The sequence below is a fragment of the Trichoplusia ni genome, chromosome 8, assembly GCF_003590095.1.
Source record: "Trichoplusia ni isolate ovarian cell line Hi5 chromosome 8, tn1, whole genome shotgun sequence".
Classification (NCBI taxonomy): Eukaryota; Metazoa; Arthropoda; class Insecta; order Lepidoptera; family Noctuidae; genus Trichoplusia; species Trichoplusia ni.
In genome coordinates, this window is record NC_039485.1 from 15,601,525 (window position 1) to 15,625,277 (window position 23,753).

At 35.3% G+C, this 23,753-nt stretch overlaps 2 protein-coding genes across 2 annotated transcripts in view; both read left to right on the forward strand.

Moving 5' to 3' along the window:
• Window positions 1-1,762: 1,762 nt before the first annotated feature.
• LOC113497004 lies at window positions 1,763-4,612 on the forward strand. Its single transcript, XM_026876434.1, has 2 exons — window positions 1,763-2,145; window positions 2,291-4,612. The coding sequence occupies exon 2, from the start codon at window positions 2,312-2,314 to the stop codon at window positions 4,478-4,480; it is 2,169 nt and encodes a 722-aa protein (XP_026732235.1). The 5' UTR covers window positions 1,763-2,145; window positions 2,291-2,311; the 3' UTR covers window positions 4,481-4,612.
• Window positions 4,613-4,630: 18 nt separating this feature from the next.
• Window positions 4,631-23,753, forward strand: part of LOC113497003 — a 45,364-nt gene continuing 26,241 nt past the window's right edge. The window contains exons 1-2 of the mRNA XM_026876433.1: window positions 4,631-4,910; window positions 21,917-21,957. The gene's annotated coding sequence lies outside the window, so the exon portion shown is untranslated. The remainder of the gene's footprint in view (window positions 4,911-21,916; window positions 21,958-23,753) is intronic.

Sequence of the window (23,753 nt, forward strand, 5' to 3'; positions counted from 1 at the left end):
TTTTTCATACACCAAAACCCTGGTTTAGTCCTTTAGAGCTCACGTAAAACCCAGCCCGACAGTCCGACACAACACGCAGACGCAGAAAATATTTTTAAATTTCTATATCTGTAATGTCTTTTGTCTTTCAGTCGGAGGTATCCAGACAATATTAAAAATAAAATTGCAGGGAAACATGTGCAGTAAACTCTTTGGAGTGAGATCATTTGCGTCATTGATGCACATGCGATCATCACACGCGAAGTTACTAGTATAACGTTGTGATTATTCTCTTTGGCGACTTAATGATAGACTTATAATTTATGTCGGCCATTGACGTCATTGGACACATAACGCCTTTGTCTGAGGCGGCGGTTAATGCACGGAAAACTGAGAATTGCTACATACTTTTTTTTATTGCCTTTTGGCTATGCTGAATTCGGCCGTTATTCCTAAAGAGAGCTTTAGAAACTGGGAAAATACCTACTTTAAAAAAAATCTGATGTCTATTTTCAGATGACTTTTTAAGTACTCAAGTATTCAATTTAAATAATGAAGCCTAGCTGTCAAACAGTGATTTTACCTAATTACAGAACTCTTGCGGTAGGTAATAAAAAATATTTAGGTACTTAATTAACTTTGAGTTTTATGAGCGCCTTAGAAGCGCCTACGCCAATTAGCACCACAACAATAGGTAATATAAGTCCTTAATCTGTCATAAAGAGAACTATCCCAGTATACTCATTTAACGAACTTCGAAAGGATAGGTGAGAAAAGGTACTTATTCGATTAATGATCGGACAACATACAACACTACGCAAAATTTACGATTTCAAAAATAGTTTTATATCATAATAATAAGAGGCCAAGTTAAAAAGTGATAATTTGTGGATTGACATATCATACCACACATAATATTGGTTATTTTTTTAAACAATAATAATAAATACAGTAACAAATGGTATAAATACAGGTCAGAAATCTCTGCAAATGAGACAATATTACGCTTCTAAAGAAATTTATTGAAAGTTTTGCTAAGTTTTTCAATAAACTGGACCATTCTACGCTATCGAGGTAAGGCGCCCTATGGTACTCAGGTATACGGGGAAAATAAAGATTGTTTGAGCCTTGACTGCGATATTGATGATGGGAAAATAAATACGCACACTTCCTCATCTGAGTATTCAAAGCCTTTAACTGAGTGAGTTCTAATTTTGTTCAGATTTGAGACAAAAACAAACGAGAACGACTTTTTCCAAAACGGTGAGATTCGGGTTGGCAGATTCAAAAAAACTTATTTTTTTCTAACTCTCTTAAAAATGGCGATTTGCATTTTTACAAATTCTTTCGCGAATTTATTCTGGACACATTAAAAAAATGCTATGTAGGTGTTACCTTTTTTTATAAGTATTGTCTGTCTTATTACTGAACTGTGCTTAAATAATAGACTAGTGAGTAATCGGAATATATCATCATCATCATGAAGCTGTAAAGTACTTAGATCAACCCTATTAAAACTGTAATATTAAGTTAGTTGCTTTACAATAAAAATAATAACGTCGGATCTAACCAGACACTTGATTTCTTTTAATATCAATCAAAATGCAAACGTAGACTTTATTCTCATTACTGATCACTATCGAGGCTCATCCATCAAACTCCTAAGTAGGTTTAGGTAGATAAAGCAGAAGCTTCATGGGGCCGCCTTCCGAGCTTTAAGCCGAAGACGCACGAAGCCAAACGATCAACGCGGGCACGAACAGGCGAAGCGAGTAGCGAGCGACTCGAATCAGCGATGCCAGACGTACGATAATTATCGTACATGTACGATAATTTCGACACCGGTACGATGTACGATACAATATGTATTATCGTACGCCAAAGTACGATAATTTCCTTCCAACCTTCCTCCGAAGTGGAGTAAAAAGACTAGTCTCCAATGTCTTAAAATACTCTAAAAATACAAAATAATGTCTATGGTCGGGGATTTCCTCTCAAATCTATCAAACCAACGAACGAACGAATGACCATGATAGTTCATTCATTTATTCTTATTTCATAAATTCAAAGCTAAGTTCGCTAGCCGAGTGAAAGTGTAAACTAAGTTTAAAATTGTTAAAAGGTTCAAAATTATTACTTGGATTATTGTATTTTCAACTTTGGTTGGTAAGTGACTAACTTGTTTTTAATTTTTTAGTTGCTTGTCGAGATGGTTTTGTAACAATGTGCACATCGTCCAATTTTAGTTAGCAATGTTTTTTTTTCCTGGTTATATAGTTAAGTATTTATTTAGTATTATTTGGGATTTCAGGTAAATAAATAAGATTTTACTATGTCAAGTGATACCGATGACAACAGTGAGGTTTTGGGATATCAAACTCCAAAAAAAAAGAAGATAGATAATTCAAAGCATCGTCTTCAAAAATATAGAAGAGATTGGGAGAAAAACACTAAGGATTTTGGACCTGACGTATCACTGTGGTTAAAACCTCATCCTAACGATAAAGGAAAAGCTAAATGTTCTTGTTGCGATTTAACCTTATCAGCAAATAGTACAACGATTAAACTGCATTATGCATCCAAGCGGCACCAAAAAGTTATGAAGAGTCGAGACGCTACTACCTCAAGCATGATGGCCAAATTTGTTGAAAAGGGTTCATCTGGATCTGGAGTGTCACTACTGAAAAAACAAATTACTGAAGCGGAGCTGAAGATGAGTGCCTTTTTTGCTACGCACAACTTAGCATTTAAAGTAATGGATCATCTTGTTCCAACGTTAAAATCCTGTTTTCCTGATTCTACAATATGCCAAGGAATGCAAATGAAAAGAACTAAATGCACACAAATTGTGACTAACGTGATAGGTGCTGCACACGAAGAAGAAATATGTGAGAAATTGAAGAAGGTAAAATTCTCTATTCTGACAGATGAGTCTACTGACATGTCTTGCAAGACATCATGCATTATGGTCCGATTTTACGACTCGACAGCGGGCCGTATTGTAAGTAGGTTGTATGACTTGCATGATGTGTTCCCAAAAGGAGATGTGGCTGCTGCCGAGGAAGGTGCCACTGGTGCGCGGCTTTACGAGCTGATGATAAGCTCTTTAAAAGCAAATGATATACCTTTGGAAAACTTATTGGGCTTTGGTTGTGATTCTGCAAGCAACAACGTTGGTGACTACAACTCCATTATAAGTCGTCTGCGACAAGAATGTCCAGGTGTTATCTTAATGAAATGTGTATGTCATTCTTTGCACCGGGCGTCCAGTGATGCATGCAAGACCCTGCCACGATTATGTGAAGATTTGGCCCGAAACATTTTTTCTTATTTCAGGCAAAGTGCCAAGAGAAAGGCTCAGTTGCAGCAATTTCAAGAGTTTACATCCGTAAAGGATCACCAGATGCTTGGCTTGGCTATCACACGCTGGCTCTCCTTTCTACCTGCGATAGAACGAATTTTGGGACAGTGGCAAGCTCTTCGGCTTTACTTTACTGATGTCTGGCTTGCAGAGCGTACGCTTGCAGCTGAACAAATTTTCAATGCCCTTCAAGACCCATTTATGAAATTGTACTACAGCTTTTTAGCTTGGGTGCTTCCGAAAGTCACTTATATGAATGCATTTTTTCAGTCAACAACAGTTGTAGTCACGACACTGCATGACAAAATGGCAACTGCATACCGTGAACTTCTTTGCACGTACATGTATCAGGACTATGTTGCAAGGACAAATCTCACAGAAATTCAACCTGACGATACTAGCAGATTCATACGGCTAGAGTGCATATATTTGGGAGTCGCTGTCATGGAAGGTCTTAATAATCCTGATGTGATGGCAAGACCTGACCTTATTACAAGCTTCAGATCAAAATGCCGAGACTATCTGATTCATTTATGCAAAGGAATTAAAGATCGTTTCCCATTTGACGACAAATTACTGATGGCGCTGCCGGTTCTACAACCAGAAAAAGCTTTGTCGGCAAGACAACGAGATAGAACTCCGTCACTCTTATTTTTGTGTGAACTATGTCCCAGAGCGAAACCAAGTTACCATAATGAATTGCAGCAACTAGACGACGAGTGGCGACGTCTATCGTTAGATCAAGTTAGTCCAGATGTAGCCCAGGAAAAAGAAGTTGACGTATTTTGGCATAAAATTTCCCAAATAGCTATTGATGGAGAGAAGACATACACAGTTTTACCTCAATTTGCTCTGGCCGTTTTGACACTTCCACATTCAAATGCAGACACCGAAAGACTATTCAGCAAAAATAATTTGACGAAAACCAGAATAAGAAACAAACTTGCAACAAAAACTGTCAAAGGGGCTTTACTTTCAGCGCAATGCGTAAAAAACCAATCAAAAGAATGCTGTTATGGTTTTAAACCAACTGAAAAAATGATATCTCGAATGACTTCAGCAGTCCTTTATTCAAAAACGGCTGGCGCTGCTGCAGAGGTAGAAGTAAATAGTGATTCCGATGATCCCACTCTTTTATAAAATAAATAAGTTTTTTAAATTTCTGTCTAATTTCACAACTTCCTAAAATTCCGTTCCGTTGTACGATAATTTTTCATATGGTACGATAATTTTCGAATATTGATACGATAATTCACTCGCACTCGTCTGGCAACCCTGACTCGAATACCAACAATTCAGTCGGAAACGAAATATCGTTGTGCTAGTACGTCTCAGTCGCTCGCGCGCACGCGATCCTAAGTTATTCTCTTCGTCACACATTTGTGACTGTAAGTGGAGTGAAACTTATTGAAATCTCAAGAAATTGTTATCATACGAATCAGTTTAGTGTTTGATTACTGAAGGATGTTGTTCCGTGGATTTTTCTGATTCATTACGGTGGACGTTCGCGCCACGAAATTTGTTTTTGTTTGCGCAGTTTAAGCCGGTGCACTAATTGCCGTTTGCGGAGGTAAGCAAGATTTTTTGTTGTAATTGTTAATGGATATAGCTGGACCTCGTTTCATTTGTTGTTCTTCTTTATTCACTTATTTCGGAATGGTCGTTCGGAGCTGAAACAGGTTTATTTAATATGAAGTTAACAACAAGGAACGAAAGCAAATAAAACTTAACCGCCGACGGCGACGTCTTCTTTGTAATCATGGCTATTAAAAACCTGATGCATTTATCATTTTATTGTATTCTACTTGTTAAGTTTGTTTTTCTTTTTGAAATAAGTCAATCATTATAGGCATATTTCATTCGGGTACGAATCATTCATCCCATGTTCCAGGGGCTATAAAAAAGGCTACCTTTTGCGTGTTTATATCTATGGGGCCGGCTCATCCGCCGGCTGGAACCTGTTCTCGGCCAGATGATAGTTTGTTATTATTTTTTGCCCCGAGCGGGTATCTCAGTGGTCCGGTATCCAGGGATCAACTACCATCTTACGCCATCGCATCGTCATCACATAATAAAAATATGAAATTGGTACCTCGTAAATTCGTCAAAAACGGCTGTTTTGGTCCATGGCTTGTAGTAATCACGGTGCTAAACACATTAAAAAAATGTATTTAGAATAAAACCGCAAAGCTTTTCAACGTATGGATCTTTAGCTGAGAAAATTGTTTTTAGCGAAATTATAATATAGCGAAGCAGTTAATGAAAAATTAAACACAGCTAATTTGAGCCTATTTGGAACTAAAAAACTATTGTAGGAACTTTAGACTTATTTTACTAACTCCACTAACAGCCAGTCAACGATATCGACCAAAACGATTTACAAGCATTTATACTTTTTACTTTTATCTATTGTCGTTTTTACGTTCTCAGAAAAATATAATCGTGACGATATAGATTTGCTTTGTAGGCGCTTACCTACTAACCTTCATTTGAAGTAAATTGTCTGTCATTGTGAACGTTAGGCTAGGGTAGGTATTATTTTTAGTAGGTTACAAAAAAAGATAATTAAATTCATTAAGACCAGGTGAAAAGTGAACGCTTTTCATGGCAATATTTATCCAATACATTACTTACGTTTATTATAAGAACGATCATTCATATTATGTGTATGTTTAAGTAATAATTATATTACCTGCCAGTGTAGAAGTAATAGAGTTAATGACCTCTATCATCTCTATGACCTCTCAAAGCTGCCTGAGCTTAAGCGGACGGATGTGGTTTTAAAAAGTTTGGAACCAAATAGTTTACAAATAGTACCTATTACAAATAGTTATGATCACAAAAAGAAAAAAAAAGCAATTAATTACTAACGTCATACCTCTCGAGTTGATTAGAATTCCTACTGTCTTTACAGATTCAGCGATTCATTTAAATCTGGACCTGCCATAATTGTCCATGAGTAACTGAAATAAGGTTGTATATCGGTAGCAGTTAAGCGGTGTCGTTAACGCAAATTACAGGTTACTGGCTGAATGAATGAACGCATTTATAAAATGTTTAAGGACAATTTAAATTTAGAATCAAGATTGGCTTAATTATCCAGTCTCTTTTACTTAATTTCATGGACAACTGCTTTAAAACTAAACTTAGATTTTTAGTGACTGTTTGCTTTCCGGCCTAAGGGTTGCGGATAAGATCTTGCCGCTCAAATATTTGTGTTGCTAAGTTACTGTAGATATTTCACTCGCTTTATTTATGTTTTGGATTGTATACAGTGTAAGGAAACGTGTAGAGAAATGTAATGAATAATACGTTTTAAAATATGCGCTATATAAACCAAAATTAAGTACAGCTTTATGTATAACTAGCTGGTGCCCGCGACTTCGTCCCCGTAGGTAGAAAATATAAGTTATGATTTATACCTGCCCTGTTTTTTTTTTCACATTTTCAATTGTATCTTCGCTTCTATTAGTCGCAGCGTGATGGTTTATAGCCTAAAGCCTTCCTCGATGAATGGTCTATTCAACAAAAAAATAATTTTTCAATTTGGACCAGTAATTCCTGAGATTAGCGCGTTCAAACAAACAAACAAACTCTTCAGCTTTATGTATTAGTATAGATTAATTTTATGCTGTACCTAACCTAACCTAACCTTTAAAATTTAAGAAAAACTGGCTCCACTAAAGGCTTCGTACAGAGGAAAAGAATACATCATTATCTGGCAAATAACTGCCACCCTTAAATTTTTTGTCCGTGACTATCGTGGCTTAACCTATAAAGGACGTTATATTTTGCGTATTTGTTGTTATACTCCCAAAGGAAATATATAAATTGTCTAGCTATCACGGTTCATGAGATAGATCCTCCTAGAGCTGTGCCTTTGGTAATAGGGTTTTGTTTAGCTTTTGGTTACGGAACCCCAAAATAATATTTGTATTTAATAGCCTACGTACACGAAAACATTAAATTGATAACAATTTGGTCTCGTTTAAAGTCTGGCTTACTTAGTTAGGTCTAAATTTATTGAGGGCAGTTTCCTAAGTTGTTCTCACTACCTTTTACTGAAGGCTGTTCTATATGTTAAGGCTATGAACATTTGATTAATATTAATTATTAATTACGCTACTGCAGTTGACATTACAAGTATGAATGACATAGACTAATATTAAACGCGTATTTGTATTGCATACCTACGTTGCTACGTCCTCTGTGAGGCAAACACGCGCAAGGATTTGTTCTATTACCTAACACTATAACACTATTATCATCGTCCATTCAATTGCTTTGTTATATCAAATACTCTTTCAAACATCCGAGCGGTAATAGTACATATCGTTTCTATTACTATTATATTTATACCGCAAACAATACGAGAAGGAAAACACTATTAAGGACGGAGGGTCAATGGGATTTATTGACAGAACAGAATCCAAACAAACCTTTTCTTGTAACAGCTTTGACGAGTCGTTGGGGCCAGTCATAAGAACATTAGTCTCTCCTTTCTCCAAATTTTGTTTAAGAGATAAGTTTAGGCATTAAACGTAAATGATTGCCTTTCGGTATGTGGCTAACTTATCATTGTTGCGATTGTACTAATAAAATAGCAGTGATATCAATTTTATTAGTCTCATTATGCTCTTGCAAGACTGGTAGGACAGATTTAAAGTAAGGGTAATAAAATCAGTACCTCACATTCGTACGAAGAATTAAATATTCAGAATCTTGTACATTAAAATGAAATATACATTTTACATACCGACCTGATAAATTTTAAATGTTTACGGAAACATTAAAACATCGAGTTATAATTGCGGCGTAACTTTTGACGCGAGTACATTTTGGGTTATCAAAGTAAATTGACTATGTATTTCCGTATTTTTAGTAAATTTACTCATATTTATTTAACGTTAAAAACTAACTCGTTTTATCGTTATTCGTTTTAAATGATTTTTATTGGAACTTGTCCAAAAACTAAAAATCTACACGTCTGTTCTTCTGACTGATAATACATGAAAATTAAATTATTAGGTCGTTTAAACGTAAATGAGACTAAGCAGTATAGTTCTCAATTGTTTTCAATCGTCAATACGAGTGTGTAAACTGACGCGATGACGCGGGGCCAGCCTACAATCCGCATCAGTCAAAAGAGTGTAAAAAGATTACGAGCACCGAGTTTTGGAGCATACCAAACATTACATAAATCATTTACGCAAACTGAATTCTCAGAAAAAGACAAGCTAGCCATGTTAGTCCTATGAATCATGAGTTCTCCTGATTGCATACCTATTTATAATTACCACACACCATTGTTCCGCATCCATTCTTCACCCCAGACAGTAGCCATATAAATAAATCAACACAAACATAAATATTCTTAATGTTATTAGTTCAAGTTATCGCATCCTGTTGGCCATTCTTGTCAGGACTCGAAGGAGCTAACATTATACATTGACCTATCTTTGCGTCAGTGATAACAGGGGTAAATGTCCTTAGAGTTAAGACATCCGGTGAACACAGCCATGTCTTTACACCACGTATGAAATGTGATAACGACAGTTTATGAGTAAAATTTTACCATTACCCTTAAATTACAGCTTTAAGAGAGATAAAACGACTTGGGTAGGTATCGTTAAGTAACACCAGTTGTGTAATCTAGGAATTACTAAACTAACGACCTACTTAATGGGTTTAAATATCTCTTTTATGGCTTAAATGGTTTGTAATATGAAATCTCATTTTTACAAACATTAATTTATTTCCTTATCTATTATAAATCCATTGTCGGTATGTAGTTATTCAAAGGGTTGAGTTGGTAGGCACCTGTGACAGATAATTATGAATTAACACCTGAATATTACATATGGTAGAAACACTGGGTCCAAAGCTAGATAGCACCTGTATAAATTCCCCAAGATTATTATGACTATCTTCATAAACTACAATTGTCTTGACAAAGAATTAAAATATCTATAACTCCTAAAGGCACACTTTACTAATTAAACCGTCTGATACTTTGTTGGTATGAAGCCTTATAACAAACAAAAAACGAACTTCCCCCAACTTATTCAAGCACATCATTCGTCCGGTAAGGTGAATCTACCCCTCAGTGAATTCAGCAGTTTTATTTTGGACCGTTAAAACTAAAACATCTGCATAGGCAAGACGGAGCAGTGGGCGAAAAAAACAAAGGAGGTCTACTTTAACAATTACCTTAAAGTAAAAGATATTATAGTATTCTGCTGATTCACTGCTAATCTCTATAGAACAAATTATCCTCTACCATTTACCTAAGAAATTACTTTATTTAGAAGGTTTATATTCAGAGATATTCTATCTCAAGTCTCCTCTGATTATATCCGTCACTTTATGAATTTAAAGTAGATTTGCTAGTCTCGCCTTTGCTTAAGTTTGCTTTACCTTTTACTATTAATATGTTGGAGTAATATATGATACCTAAAAAGGTGTTGACATTAAAATAATAAAGTTGCTGATCCGGAAAAATTTCATACAGGGCGCCAAAGGAACACATTCAAATCAGTCCAGCCGTTTAGGAGTTCAATGATATAGACACGTAAAGTAGAATATATTATATTTCTGAAGAGCAATATTTTTAATTGCCTTTATATTGGTACGTCAAAACTAATTAAACTGCTTTTAAAGTCAACAATAAATTTCTAAAACATATTAAATGTCAACAGTTACGTAGTGTTAATATTAACTAATCACGTAATGGAGGCAGTCGCTACTTGAGTCGAGACATCATATTTACAATTTGAACGCTCCTAGAATATTTTAATCTAGTTAGAGACGTTATATGCTTACATATTAGTGATGTATACTTATGAACAACTCGTATAACATGTAACAGTAGTCGAAAACTACCTCATTTGCATTTTTTGGTGGCACCTGTAAAAACAATGCTATGGGAAATTTCGTTTAGATTATTTCATATTTATGCAGGAAAAACAAAAATGTCTGCGGTTGGCGGGCGATCGGAATATCCTGTTCCGCCCATTTGTCTCAGCCGAGAAAGACATTAAAATGAAAAAAAATAAACAAAAACAATTCGCTTAAAAACATGAATTAAAGTTCAAAATAATAATATATTAAACTTTATGAAAATATATTTGCAAGGTGCATAGTACTCTTATACCTAAAATCATAAATAAGCATAATAACTTCAGATTAGTAAATTATAACTTTTTTTCTCTTTAACGTTTCTATAACACTTCAGCAAAGGCGACTACACTCCTTGATATTAAACTTAAATTTAACGACCAAATTGTACATTAATATTGAGAACATTAAAAGCCAGTAAAACTCAACAGATGTTTTTACCGCCAACAGAAATAAATGCTAATCGATAGAATGACCGAGTAACGGAAGTACCTAACACACATATATTTATTTAAAACGCAATGGGAACGTCCCGAACTGGCTCACCTGACGCGGGGGTGGTTTAGTTATAAATAATGCGCTAATTCCACAAGCCAGCTTTGCCGACCGACTTGCAGTACATTGCCACCTCCACAAGCACTGTTCTCGAAATAATACTCTGTTGAATGGACGCCAAAATGGAAGTTAATATCTGGTATCGGAAGTCACAAAGCCTTGGACTATCTAAAACGATTATTGAGGATGTGAAACGCCAGGAAGTTTTTGTTTTTAAACTGAATGTACGCGTATGACGTTGTTTCAGTTTTTGATAGGCAAGTAAAAATAATAACAGATCGTTAATTCTCTCTCGTTACCGTGGGAAAACGTTTTTGTCATGAGTTGGCAGCAGACGAAAACATAACAATATACTTTTTACTGCCTTTTACAAAATTGGCCTTTATGGTTTGTCTAACCGTTGAACAAAATGCATTCTTTGTAACAAAGAAAGACGGAGTTTAAGGCATAAACGTTTTACAACCATCGAAACTGTCCTCGGCATCTGTGCAATGCGTAGGCCTATTATGATAATGGCCATTTAATATTCGATTTTTAAAATGCCACATACAATCCAATGTCATACGCACAATGCCATGCATCTTGAGGATTGTTTTGAATTGATTGTTAATAAATTTACTTGAAAAAATGTCTTTATTGATTTATTTACATCAACACCTTCTGTAGTTTTTGTTTACAACGGTTGTATACATACCTTTATCAATTAATTTCTTTATAAATAACTCTTAAAGTGTTTAACCAAAGCAATGATGTCATTACCACAAGGATACTGTGAAATCACGTAAAACACAGTCATCGCGATACTAGTATAACAGGTGAGACGTGCAATACTGGTCGTTAGCATATTGTACCAGTGTGATATTCGGCGAGACCGGAATTCTGGCGAGTCAAATTTATGCTGCTTGCGACACAACTCGACACCACGGTACGCGGCCGTGGCGAAATGTCGCCCTCTTTTATTCTAACGCTTCATTTATCTTAGTCCACGTTAATATCCTCAGGTGCCCACAACTTCACCACGTAACAACGTGACAACTATCATCAAAAATAAGTGAGTCTTCCCAAATATTATTTTACCATTCAATGGACGTAATTCACGTAATGCTCCTTATTGCTTTTCAATCTTTGACGGTGGTCTCATTTCCTTTCGTCAATAAAGAATAATGTAATGGTTTACCAGAATAAACTTATCGCTGTCAATGTAAGTTAACTCGCAAGGAAATAATGATAGAGTAGGTTTTACTTTGTCACGAATGTTACCATGAGCGCGGTGACTGAAGGAGCAGTGAACTTTGCGGAGTGTCGAGGCTCTTCCACACCTGAGGTTCACTCGCGCAGCCATTAGTTCCGACAATTTAAAGTTTCAAGATAGATATCACGTGCTTATCATACATTTTGTGGACTCGGCGACTTAATGACGCGACTATTAACTCGACGAAAAGGATGAGAACATTTAATACTCTCTCTAATGAAGCTGTTACGACAAAAACTAATGATGCAATCTATCTTTTTTTCTCAGAGTCATTCCCAACAAAAATGAAGTCGGTTAGTAAAGAATTATTTGTATATTAAGTACTATATTTTTCGCGGCTTCCTGCAAGTCATTGAAGCAATAAACTGAAAAACCGCGTTGTAATTGGTTTTCGATGAGAAAACGAATTATAAAAGGTTCGGTACGTGTATTTCAACTCGCTGATTGGCGTTATAATGAGTTTAAGTTTGTAATTACAAAGGAATTATTGTTAAGTACAACGTTGTTAATTGTTGCATCGGTAAATAAATATCATTTGTGTTTTCTCATAACAACGTGTAAGCAACTTCATTTAGTTCGAAACTGTAATCGATATCGTGTTGTTTTCGGTGCTATCTGAACAATTTTGATGGATGTTTGAAACACATTCACTTGCGTGTGTATGTAATTTATTTCTGGTTAGCGAGTGGACTTTTACGGCGAACTGAGCGACTATTTTAAGTGCTCCCGTCATGGCAACCGGCATCGTCTTAGCGGAACGACGCTTCATTTGAGCCACGATAATTAACAAATCAGTTCCACTATTGAATTAATTTATACACCGATTTCCCTTAAACTTTGTGCTCATCAATCTTACGGTAATGATGCGACTAAGAATCAACTTTATTTAATAGCGATATACGCATCAAAGTTTCCGATTGTTATTTGAAGAACATAAGTGCCTTATTTGCCATTAAAAATCGTGATACACGACTCAAGTTTTTGTACTGAATAACCAGCACAAAACCCAGTAAAAACCGCTATTAAGTATACATGACGGTGCTTAGATAATAAACACATACAAGGTAATTTACATCTTTGTTTAAGTTCAGCCTTAACGGAATAACTTGCGAGCAGCTAAACTGAATGTAGTGCAATTATGCACTGTTTAACGGTTAATAATTCTAGAGTATTGTTGGTCAATACTCGACGGTGACTGGTCACTGGTGGGGGACATCTCTAGAGTGAATTGTACAGTTGTTGGTACCTTTTAAGACTGACAGTTATCGATAGTTTCGAAATTATTGTCCGCGACGTCCCATACCTAAGTTGATCGATCTTCTATTTTCATCTGTGCCTCTTATATACATTTTTCTCCTGAGAATATCGTTTGGAGTCTAGCCGTATTCATAGGGCGGGGAAGAGCAAGATTTTAAAATATCGATAGAACGACATCATCTCTAAATTGTAGTTGTCGATACCTTTTAGGATGAACAGTTATCGATAGTTTCGAAATTCTCGTCAGGAACGTCTCATGCGAATGTTGATCGATCTTCTATTACCATGTGTCCGTCCTTTGTAAATTTTCACGTGAGAAGCGCCTTTATTTTCTTAATATGTTGCTAGATGTAATAACAAATTAGGATCGTAAATGTTATTATATCGCTTAATGTTGTTGTTACAGGTGATAGCGATGTGCGTGTTGTCGATCGATCACAGTTGAGACAATGCTATTGAATAGATAGGTCTTAAAATGTATTTTTAAGTTAGTTTTAAACCTCACTGCGGAGGGGTTTAAGTCTGTGGGTGGGAACTATCCACCCACTTTTCGCGATATCTTCCTAAGTCCCACGTGATAGAATCATAGAATAAAATACTTGATATTATACCATATTGTAAACTAAGGATTTTCCAACAATGTAATAAATAATAAGTATGAATAACTTCATTGTATGGCTACAAAAACACACATTAAATAGATGTAAACACAATTAAACAAAACACATAAGAAGAATTAAAATTAATGGCAGTCCTTATTCAAAGAAACAAAAGAGAATCTAGGTCGCGACGGCAAAAAATGTCAGAGCGACGTTATAACAAACCTTTTTACACTATTTACATCAAAACGTTTCCCCAAAGCCGTGTTTTGTATAATCGCGGGGCTTCTCACAATAAATAGTCGTCATTAGGGCCGCGGGCAAGGGCCATTATGTCACCAACTCGCCGGCTCACTGGCTCACCGCTGACTACAGCGACGCCAAGGGCCTTTGTACAACCACTTACACCCTACCTACAGGTTTTTTACACTAATTACTAGAGGCTTACAATAGAATGTGTTAGCTCCAGTCGCTTACAATTTACAATATTATTTTAGACTGCATGATATGACTTAAGTACTTTTTGTTAGGTTAAATGAGCGTGTGGTTTTTTGGTTAGATAATGTCCGTATTTCGCTTTCCTATTTAATTTAATTTTGATGATGTATTAGAAAGAATATCAGTTTTGCTCTATGGCAAGGCAAAGACTACAATGCTACCCTTTAATTCCCTAGTTGAACCTAGGCCTAACCCCCTAAACGAACGTGAAATGTTCTAAGTACTTACCTGCTAATGCTTCAACTCTTCAATACTACCCAGTGACAATTTATCATCAAAAATAGGAATACTTACTACCTATTTATTTTTTCAGAAATATTATATGTGGAGCATTTAATAACTCCCAAAGCAGAAACGTGATATAGTCTTTGAATAATTTGATGGGCCTGTTGGTCTAGTGGTTAGTGACCCTGACTGATATACCGGAGGTCGTGGGTTCGATTCCCGCCCAGGATAAATGTTGTGTGATGAGCATGATCATTTGTTCTGGTGTCTGGGTGTAGTTTATCTATAATATGTATGTATTTATAAATATATAAGTAAGTTTATCACTTGTCTGGTTACCATAACACAAGCTCTGCTTAGCTTGGGATCAGATAACCGTGTGTGAGTTGTCCCTGGATATATGTATATGTATGTATTATAATTCAGAAAAATACACTTCGTTTGTCCCAGAAAAGGATAAATCAATATCCATAAAATATTCAAACATAAAGTTAAATTCAGTCCGAATAAAGTCAGAATTAAAGATGTTACCTAGTACCATACTACTGATTATTCAGAAAAGCGTATTTTACTCCAACTAGAATAAAGGCAACAGACATGCGATGCTAGTAATATTTCCGTATTAGTCTGGGAAATAATGAAAAATGAAACGAAAGAAAGTAACATTTTCCCGCGCCAATTATCGAGAAGCAAATTGCATGAGTTAAAAGCAAGTGGAACAGGTATTTGCGTATCATTACGTACCACGATACTTACAGACATGACACGGGCAGACGGGATCGTTGCTTGAGTAGTGGTCAGTGGAATAGGTATACTATACTTACAAACAACATCTTTAGCCTAGTAATTAGATTATAAATATACTCAACATTTTGTATGTGTTAATTAATCTAGACTATTATTTATTACACCTAATAGCCACTTCACTAGGTAGGAGGATTCGTGGATCAGTTAATATAAAAGGCCTGCGTGATGAAGTATGGGCAAATGTAATGAAAATTAGTACATAATACCAAATTTCAGTCACTTTATTTAGGAGTTTCTCATTCTTAATGAATATATATTTATTGTGACCGTACCGTTGTGAATATAGATTGCGTTCTTGACTCTAAACCGTTGTGAATATTGCGTTTTTTACTCTTTGGCTACGGTACCCTAACAATAGGCGAACAAGACAGTAATAGTAAACCGTGACTAAGAAGCAAAACACACCTTTGTAAAAGTATCTACCCATCCCAATGTATTTTTAATTATGATACCATTACTAGCCAAATAAGGTTCTCTACAAACGTACGATTAATTCAAAACAATAACATTCTTGAGTCCTAATTTAACATTCTTGCATTTGAATATAATGCGGTCGTCCTGCACACAAAGGTGGCTTGCCTTGATATATCAAGGACCGGACAAACTGCGGTTGAAGTTACCACAAAATAAATTGGTATTTTGTAGCCATACTGTAGTGGTCTAGGTCCAAACTGCGCTGTTAATTAAACTAAACGAACACATTGTGAAATGGAATTCAGGTAGAACGATTGTCATATGTATTCTAATAAAGCTTTATTGACAACGTGCCTTGCGAATGAAGATAATTTAAATCTACAAGTGGAATTTGGAACAAGTTTTTTTAATCTCGAAAACAACAAATTTCTTTATCGCGACCTGCATATCAAAGCAAGGATCTTAGGTCACTTGCCAACTTGCCAACAGACCAATGAGGTGGTTTATTTATGTGTAACAGAGATAATAATTAAGTACAATGAATTATTAATACTGCGCTATTTAAGATATTGTTGCAGTTGAAATTAATTAAGAACAGTTGCCTACTATTGAAATCTGGTAGGTGGTTGTTTAAAGACCGTTAACGAACGCAAAACTGATACTTGTCACACAGTTTGATCGATGGTTTAAAATTCGAAAAAGGAGCAGGCGCTGTTCGGCATGCGAATGACATAATTTACCAGACAATTGACAGATACGCCACAAACACGACACAACCGTACAAATACTGCTTTATATTTTTCTCTTTGCTCTCATGCACGTCTGATTATTTTTTTAATTCTGGCTCGGGCCCTGGCGCATTACTTAAGACATTTTATTGATAAACATAAAACAAATTAGTACCTCTTCGATTGGCGCCAAGTTAAAGCTACAAATATGTTGATGTCCTTTACATTTGTTGTTTGTTTTTAGGGTATGCAGAATGCACCGTCGCGCGTCGTTTCATAAAAAGGAAATATTTTCGAACACGACGATCTTCCATAAAGATAAAAGTATATTTTAACATTTTTATAAACCAAATGCATATACTCAGTTCAGGGTCACCATCAAGTCACGGCTTCGTTTTTATTGCCGGTGATCACGAAACTTCAACAATAGTGTGCAGTAAAAAGTATCTATTTTGGACAAGTCAAACTATTGCCCTCATAAACAAATCAGAATTATTACCACACGACCAAATGTTGAGTGGAACAATATTTCATACGATTATGGTAGGTATGTGTACATACATGGGTGAGTGGTACAGATATGGATTCGTTTAGTAAAGAACAAAGTGCGTTGATGCGCGTAACAGGTGTCAAAACAATTGAAGCAGATGGTTCGGAACTCGCAGACAAGTTTCCTTATGGGTATTTTAAAGTTTACTATTTCAAAAGTAGTATTCTGTTTGAGATTCTTAAAACGCAGCTCTATAAGGCATATAATAACGGCTATAAGTAATTCCTTTGTAAATGTGTAAGAAAATTTAACCTCATCATTTTTGTACTATTAAATACTATCAACATTAAAACGATTACAAAATCAGTCGCTTGTACAAAAATGACTTTGAACAATAGCGCCCGCATGAAAAAGAACTCGAAACTTATTCGTAGATAATGATACACTTACGGAATAGGGGATACCGATAAAAGGTACGAGGTAAGACCTGTTGCCAGACTTCTTTCGATCCATCTGTCCGTGACGGTAACGACTGCTTGGCATTATGATGGGAAACAACGATTTTATGAGCTCCCCAAGGAAATCGATCATCGGTCTCCGGTACGTGATACAATTTTGTCACGATACACGATATACACATTAGGAACGTATAAATCGATGTAGTTTAATCCAATTTCTCGATTATAATATAAATTGTTTTGCACAAATATAGCGCGAAGTAAAAACACCAGCTATTCTCTCACTCATAAACATTACTCTATTTACAAAATCTGCACCTGCGTAACTAAAATATTCACTCTGTAATGCGTTTTACCGAATGTTTACATGAACGCACTATTTCATAACATAATGATGAAATTTGGCTGGAAATAAGCTATGAGTGTACGTAAAGTGCAAAAGCAGAATAAGCTCGATCGATATGCAGGTAATAGGATTTGCCGGCCGTTCCCCGGACACTCCAGGAAGTGACCCCACTCAACGGAAGAGTGAACTCAATAAGCCTTTATTTTCCCTCTATATTTGTCCCATATTTCTAACAGGGAAATTTGCCCGACGAGTCACAGATAACGGGGTGACAACGTGTGAAAATCGATTTGTAAACTGACTCATTTTATTTTATGGTAATTAAATAACCTTTCAATTTGGGTATGTAGGTTCGGTGTTACAAATTGGAAGGGTCAATTTCTGCGTTTTGACATCAATAATTGATAAGATGATTGCTGTGGAGAAATGTTTACAAGCGGTTGGGAATGAGTTAATATCAATTAAAAAATCTATTTCGTGATTAATTTGTTTTAGAGCTTGATTTGGTAAATCTGGTTACCAATTTATAAAATACCAATCGAGCTTTATTTATTAAGCATAAAGAGTTATATCGTCGATAACTTTAGTAACACGAAAGAGGTTTTTTTGCGGCAAAATTATACTTTTACAGCATTACGCCGTGTCAATTCCAAAAAAACATTGCGAGAGAGAATTGAACATTGTTTGTCGAACCGGTCCTAAACATGGTACGATAATTGTTACAAACAATAACGTAATCTGTCACGGCATGTTCCAAACAATTTAGATACAGCCTGGTAATGCTTGAGTGCATTACATTCTCACGAAACGGGAGACGCTCGTATGACACTGCAGTGCTAATCAACTGGCGTATATGTAGTGTTGATGAGTTAGCAATACATTGTGTCTCATCGCCTTAATGTTTTGTGAGTCGTGATTCTTTAATGGAAATCATTGTAAACATAACCTTGTCGTTTGTAATGCAGTACGCTGGACAGTACACGGTATGAGTTAGTCATCGCTTGATATAGGCGACTGATTTTCCTGTTAAAAACCAAGTAATTTGATATCATAAAAACTGATTAATGACTTTACTTATCTTTACAGTTATTACTTTAAGTCCTTGCTAGCATTAGATGAAATCCAAAGCCAAGATTTGCAAACATTTGAATGTGCAGAGATAATCCGAGCCCTAAGCGCGGTAAGCCAGGCACTTAGCCACTATTGACAGTGCCGATGCCATTCCACAGATCTCTATAGCAAGCGTTGAATCCCGGTTATTGACACGCCATAATCCGAGATCCAAGTGATGAGATCAAATCCTTAGCATTGAGCGAGTGAAGGATCAAGTCAATCCTTCGTACTTCGTGATCTTTTAAATTGAATGAATGTTCTCTTTCGAGTCTTGTTTTCTTTGCATGTCAAACTCGGAGTTTTTCTTATACTTGAATCAGTTGTTCTGTTTTCGGATTTTCAGTTCGGTTATCAATATGATCATCTCGGATCTAGAGTCTGTTACTAATTAATGTTACGCTATTGCCTAATTTTAATTAATAGTTGATTTATTACTGCCTCAAATTACGTCATATCAATCGTTTGATCTATCTCGTCTGGTAATGATTATTTTCATGTTACAGTTCTGAATTCAAATAAAAAGTACTGCATTATTTTTTGTAACAGAAGTCGAAACCTTAAAGTGCATTTTTCATAATGTTCAAAAGAAAATAATAATGTTATAAAGGCCACAAAACATGTACAAAAAGGTATAGTCGTCATGTAGCATTCCATGCCATGCCTAACCCATCCGAACACACACGAATGCCATCAATTTTTTCCATATTTACAGATGATCTGTCTAAGGAAAGATTCGCGGCAGTTTCACCTGGATATTATAATCTCATTCTTGGATCAAATTTGTTCACGTGCGAGAAATCCCGCCTGACAACGTATCTCAGAACCTCAGACGACGTTGACTCTACTAATGTAAAATATCTTGAAAGATCTTACTCGAGAGCGCATTCCATTGCTGTCTTTTACGGCGTTTTCATTCGCTTGCTTGTTGTAAGACGGCGATGTAACTCGTGTTTATCGATACTGTGCCTAGTCGATCGGGAGTAAGTCCGTTCGGTTTGCCCCGACCGCGGTGTCGACAAAATAACTTTAGTTCCGTGGAGAGTTCCCATCAGAGTGAACGTTTCGCGTAAGCCTTCTTGTGATTGAACGGGTTTTTGTTAAGTGAACTGTTTTAAATAAAACTCGTGATTTAGAAACTAATTATAGTAATTATATAACATATTAATAAATCTGTTGTGTTTTTGTGACCACGTGAAGTTTTAGAAAAGTTGAGTTAATTATTCTTAATTTGAAATAGTTGAAGGTATGTTTAAGATATTTTCATTAATTAATATTTTATTGAATTGATATTCGTTGGAATTCTGTTCTTTATTATTGTCTTATTTACATGATACTTTCCTTTTGAATTAAATTTAAATCAGATTACAAAATTTACAAAGTTAAAATTTTATGTAACTTTATTCATATAATTCTGACATCACGTTATTATTTTACGAAACAGTATCTGCAGAGATTTCCAATTATCATAAATCAATAATAAAGTAAATGAGATGCAATGTCCTTAATGACTCAAAACTTGTGTTCTCTGCTAAGAATTAGCATAGCCATCGATAAGCAATCTATGGTAATAAGTTACGCTTACTATGATTAATAAACATGATCAAAACCAGATGGTTTTTAGAGTTCTGTACTCAAGGGTTAAAACGGAAGCCAATTTATACAAAAAGAAATGCCAAAACTCAGCTGTCTGGCGTTCTGTACCAAGCTGTAACTCAGAAACCGTGACAGCTAGACAATTGAAATTTTCACAGATTTCTGTTGCCGATGTAACCAAAAAATCCAGGTTCAGCAACTTTGGTACGGTAATCAATTTTATAGAGCATCAATTTTGTGCCTATATTTAGCCTATTAGTCGTAAATCCGACTCACACCTGACCGGTTTTTATCAGTTTGTATAATATATTTTTCTATGTAATAAGCACGGACCTTCGTGATAAATCAAGTTTGAGATATTACGTTAGGAACAAACTAATGATTAATTATTTACGTATATCGCAATTAAAGTACCATTATGTGTCCGTATATCTATTTTGCATACATATGTAATACATTGTAATTGGATCAGGTCTTGTAACGAGGTATAAAAAGTTCTGCGAATTATTTGCGTAAGAAACAGCTTAGACTCACATAATGTGTTGTTTGGTTGGTGTGTTTTGATTATCCAAGATCTTTAGTTGCAATTTCTTTTTAATTTCGTAATTCAATCATACTATATCCTGTATGAGTATTTAAAAAATATATTAGTATAAGTAGCGAGTAAAAAGATCTATGCCAAACTGTTCGGTAGACGAAATTGGTAATTATAAAATTCAAAGGCCCTGATTAAATTAATTACCAACATATTGTTTAATAACATGTGATTAAACCTGAGTAATAATATTGTCTAATACGAGTTTATATTAATATCAATAAAAATACGTACCATAATTTTCCCACGTGTTTCCAAAATTTGTAATACCACAAATTTTGTCAATCAATATTAGTCAATCAAAGATAAAAGTATTTTACGAGTATTTTTACATGCTTCGATGACAAATCGGTTTTAATCCGGTACTTTTGAATCAATAGTCACGTTATTGGAATTTATATATACGGATTTAGGTAGACGAGTCATTACCTACGGTATTTCAGTAAAGCATGTTGTTGGTATTTTTTTATTAATAAAAATTAATATTATGATCGAGAGCACAATCAAAGTATATTTTGCTCATTTTGATCAGAATTGTTTGACATGAACTGCGGGCTCCGATTTTATTACGAGTAATCTGTTGATCAAAAATATCTTGCTTCTCAAATGATTTTAATTGACTTTATGTTCACATTTTTGGTTAAAACTACAGAATATTCACATTCGTATTATTTTGATGACAAATTCCATGAACGTGAATGACTTTTTAATTTGAATGTCGAAGTTTTAATGTTTGTTTTTTTTTCAAGGTATCCTGACTGCTTGCTGGAAGGAAAAACTGATTCTAAATGTACGTATTTTTTTTTTATTTACGTGCTTAAACTTTCAAGTGGTTTTAAATCCTAAGCATCATTCATACTGAGATCCGAAAGAGAGTCATTGACGTGATGGCAACCTTGTAAAAGCCTTTTCACACCTTTAGAGGTTGCCTTTTCATCTAACACAACCCCATATCAGCCCCAGGGGTCAACCTCTTATACTTCTGAACTACTTTACTACATTTACAAGAGACGAAGCGAGAGGTATAAAAACTTTTTGAATATAAACCTTTAAATTTAAAAGCCGTTCAAAGGTCACCGTTTATAAAACAACCGTAACTCGTTCGAAATATAATTTGAACTTCGAAACACTCCAAAAGTAATTCCTAAGGACTCGAAACTTTTTTATAAAGGCAAGGTTTCATTGCGAAGTTAAACGTCACAGATTAAATATTTCCGTCATTAGATGTCCGCTGTGAACTGGGCCATGTAATTATTTTCTCACCTTGTGTCTTTGTATTACAATAACTTTAATGTAGTTATTTACGAGCTCGCTTTGAGGTGGTGTTGCCGTCGGGAAATGCATGATTTATGTCACATGTGTTACAAACTCCGTTGTATTGTGTACAGGACTGCAGGAACCTATTAGGTACATGCCCATAGATTTATGACGCTTTCTCTTATACGAACAGAAGTTATTCCAGTTCCGCTTTAATGTTACTGATACCGGTAACCGGTATTTTGATCGTCATTAAAGGAAATATCATGGCACATAATTCAATATGTTGTATCTAAATACATATAATAATTTGAAGATCAGCAAACATCTTACAATTACGTCATATTCGAAGGTCGAAGGTCGAAGGTAGTTATGATTAAGTATCAGTGCCATAACACATTCGTGATCATGTGAGCCATTATTTGTTAAGTTTTGAAGACTACAAAACATGGTATTCTAACTCCACGAAGATGTTTTTAAGAAATTTATCAATTATACAATTTTAACACTTGGTATGCACAAATGTTTTAAGAAATAAATCTAATAAACTTTATGTAAAACACAACATTCTAAGATGTCATTTTCAAACCTTTGTTTAAATAACTAAAAAGACATGAGTTTATTAATATTACTTTTTATTTCAAGGTAACGGTGTTTCTAATGTCAACGATTTGATATTCTGATAAGACTCTCCTTTCCAAAAGATACACTTAATAAGGATCTGTTATCGTGTTATTATCAGACTCTTGCTATTTTATCATTTCACGACAATCTATAAAATTAAACGATAACATTTCCTATTACGTATACATTCGTTATCTGGGGGTCTACCACGATCTCTTAGAGTAAGCAGGTTGCAGTTGCAAGAAAGAGATGCCGCTTTACACCTTATAGTGCGACCTCTCGCTTCCCCCTTCTACAAACAGTGTAACTTGGCACTTCGGAAAAGACATAAAATTTTGTTAAAGCGAGATCAAAATATACAAGTTAGTTGTGTAAAACAGAGACAGCGATATTTTGTAGCTCTTACCCGACGTGCCAAGTTATGTCGTATTATACTGTAAGTGACCATGGTAGGCCCCGTAAGTTACACATAAACGTCAGAAGTTGAACATTAACCTTCATTTACAATGTATTTCTGCCGTTACTGTAAATGGTTATGAGTTATGAGTTGGTACTACGTACTCCATAGTTACATACGCCCTTTGTAAACGTGCATTATGTTTACTTAGTATTCAGATATCGCAAAAGAACTGAAAGAAATATACGTATATCTATATGGCCTTGAAAAATAGGGCATTTCAATATGAAGAGGTTAACTGTGAAGCG

Excerpts from the sequence above, each read along its gene's own strand:
- LOC113497004 (XM_026876434.1), top strand. The coding sequence starts at position 2,312 with ATGTCAAGTGATACCGATGACAACAGTGAGGTTTTGGGATATCAAACT.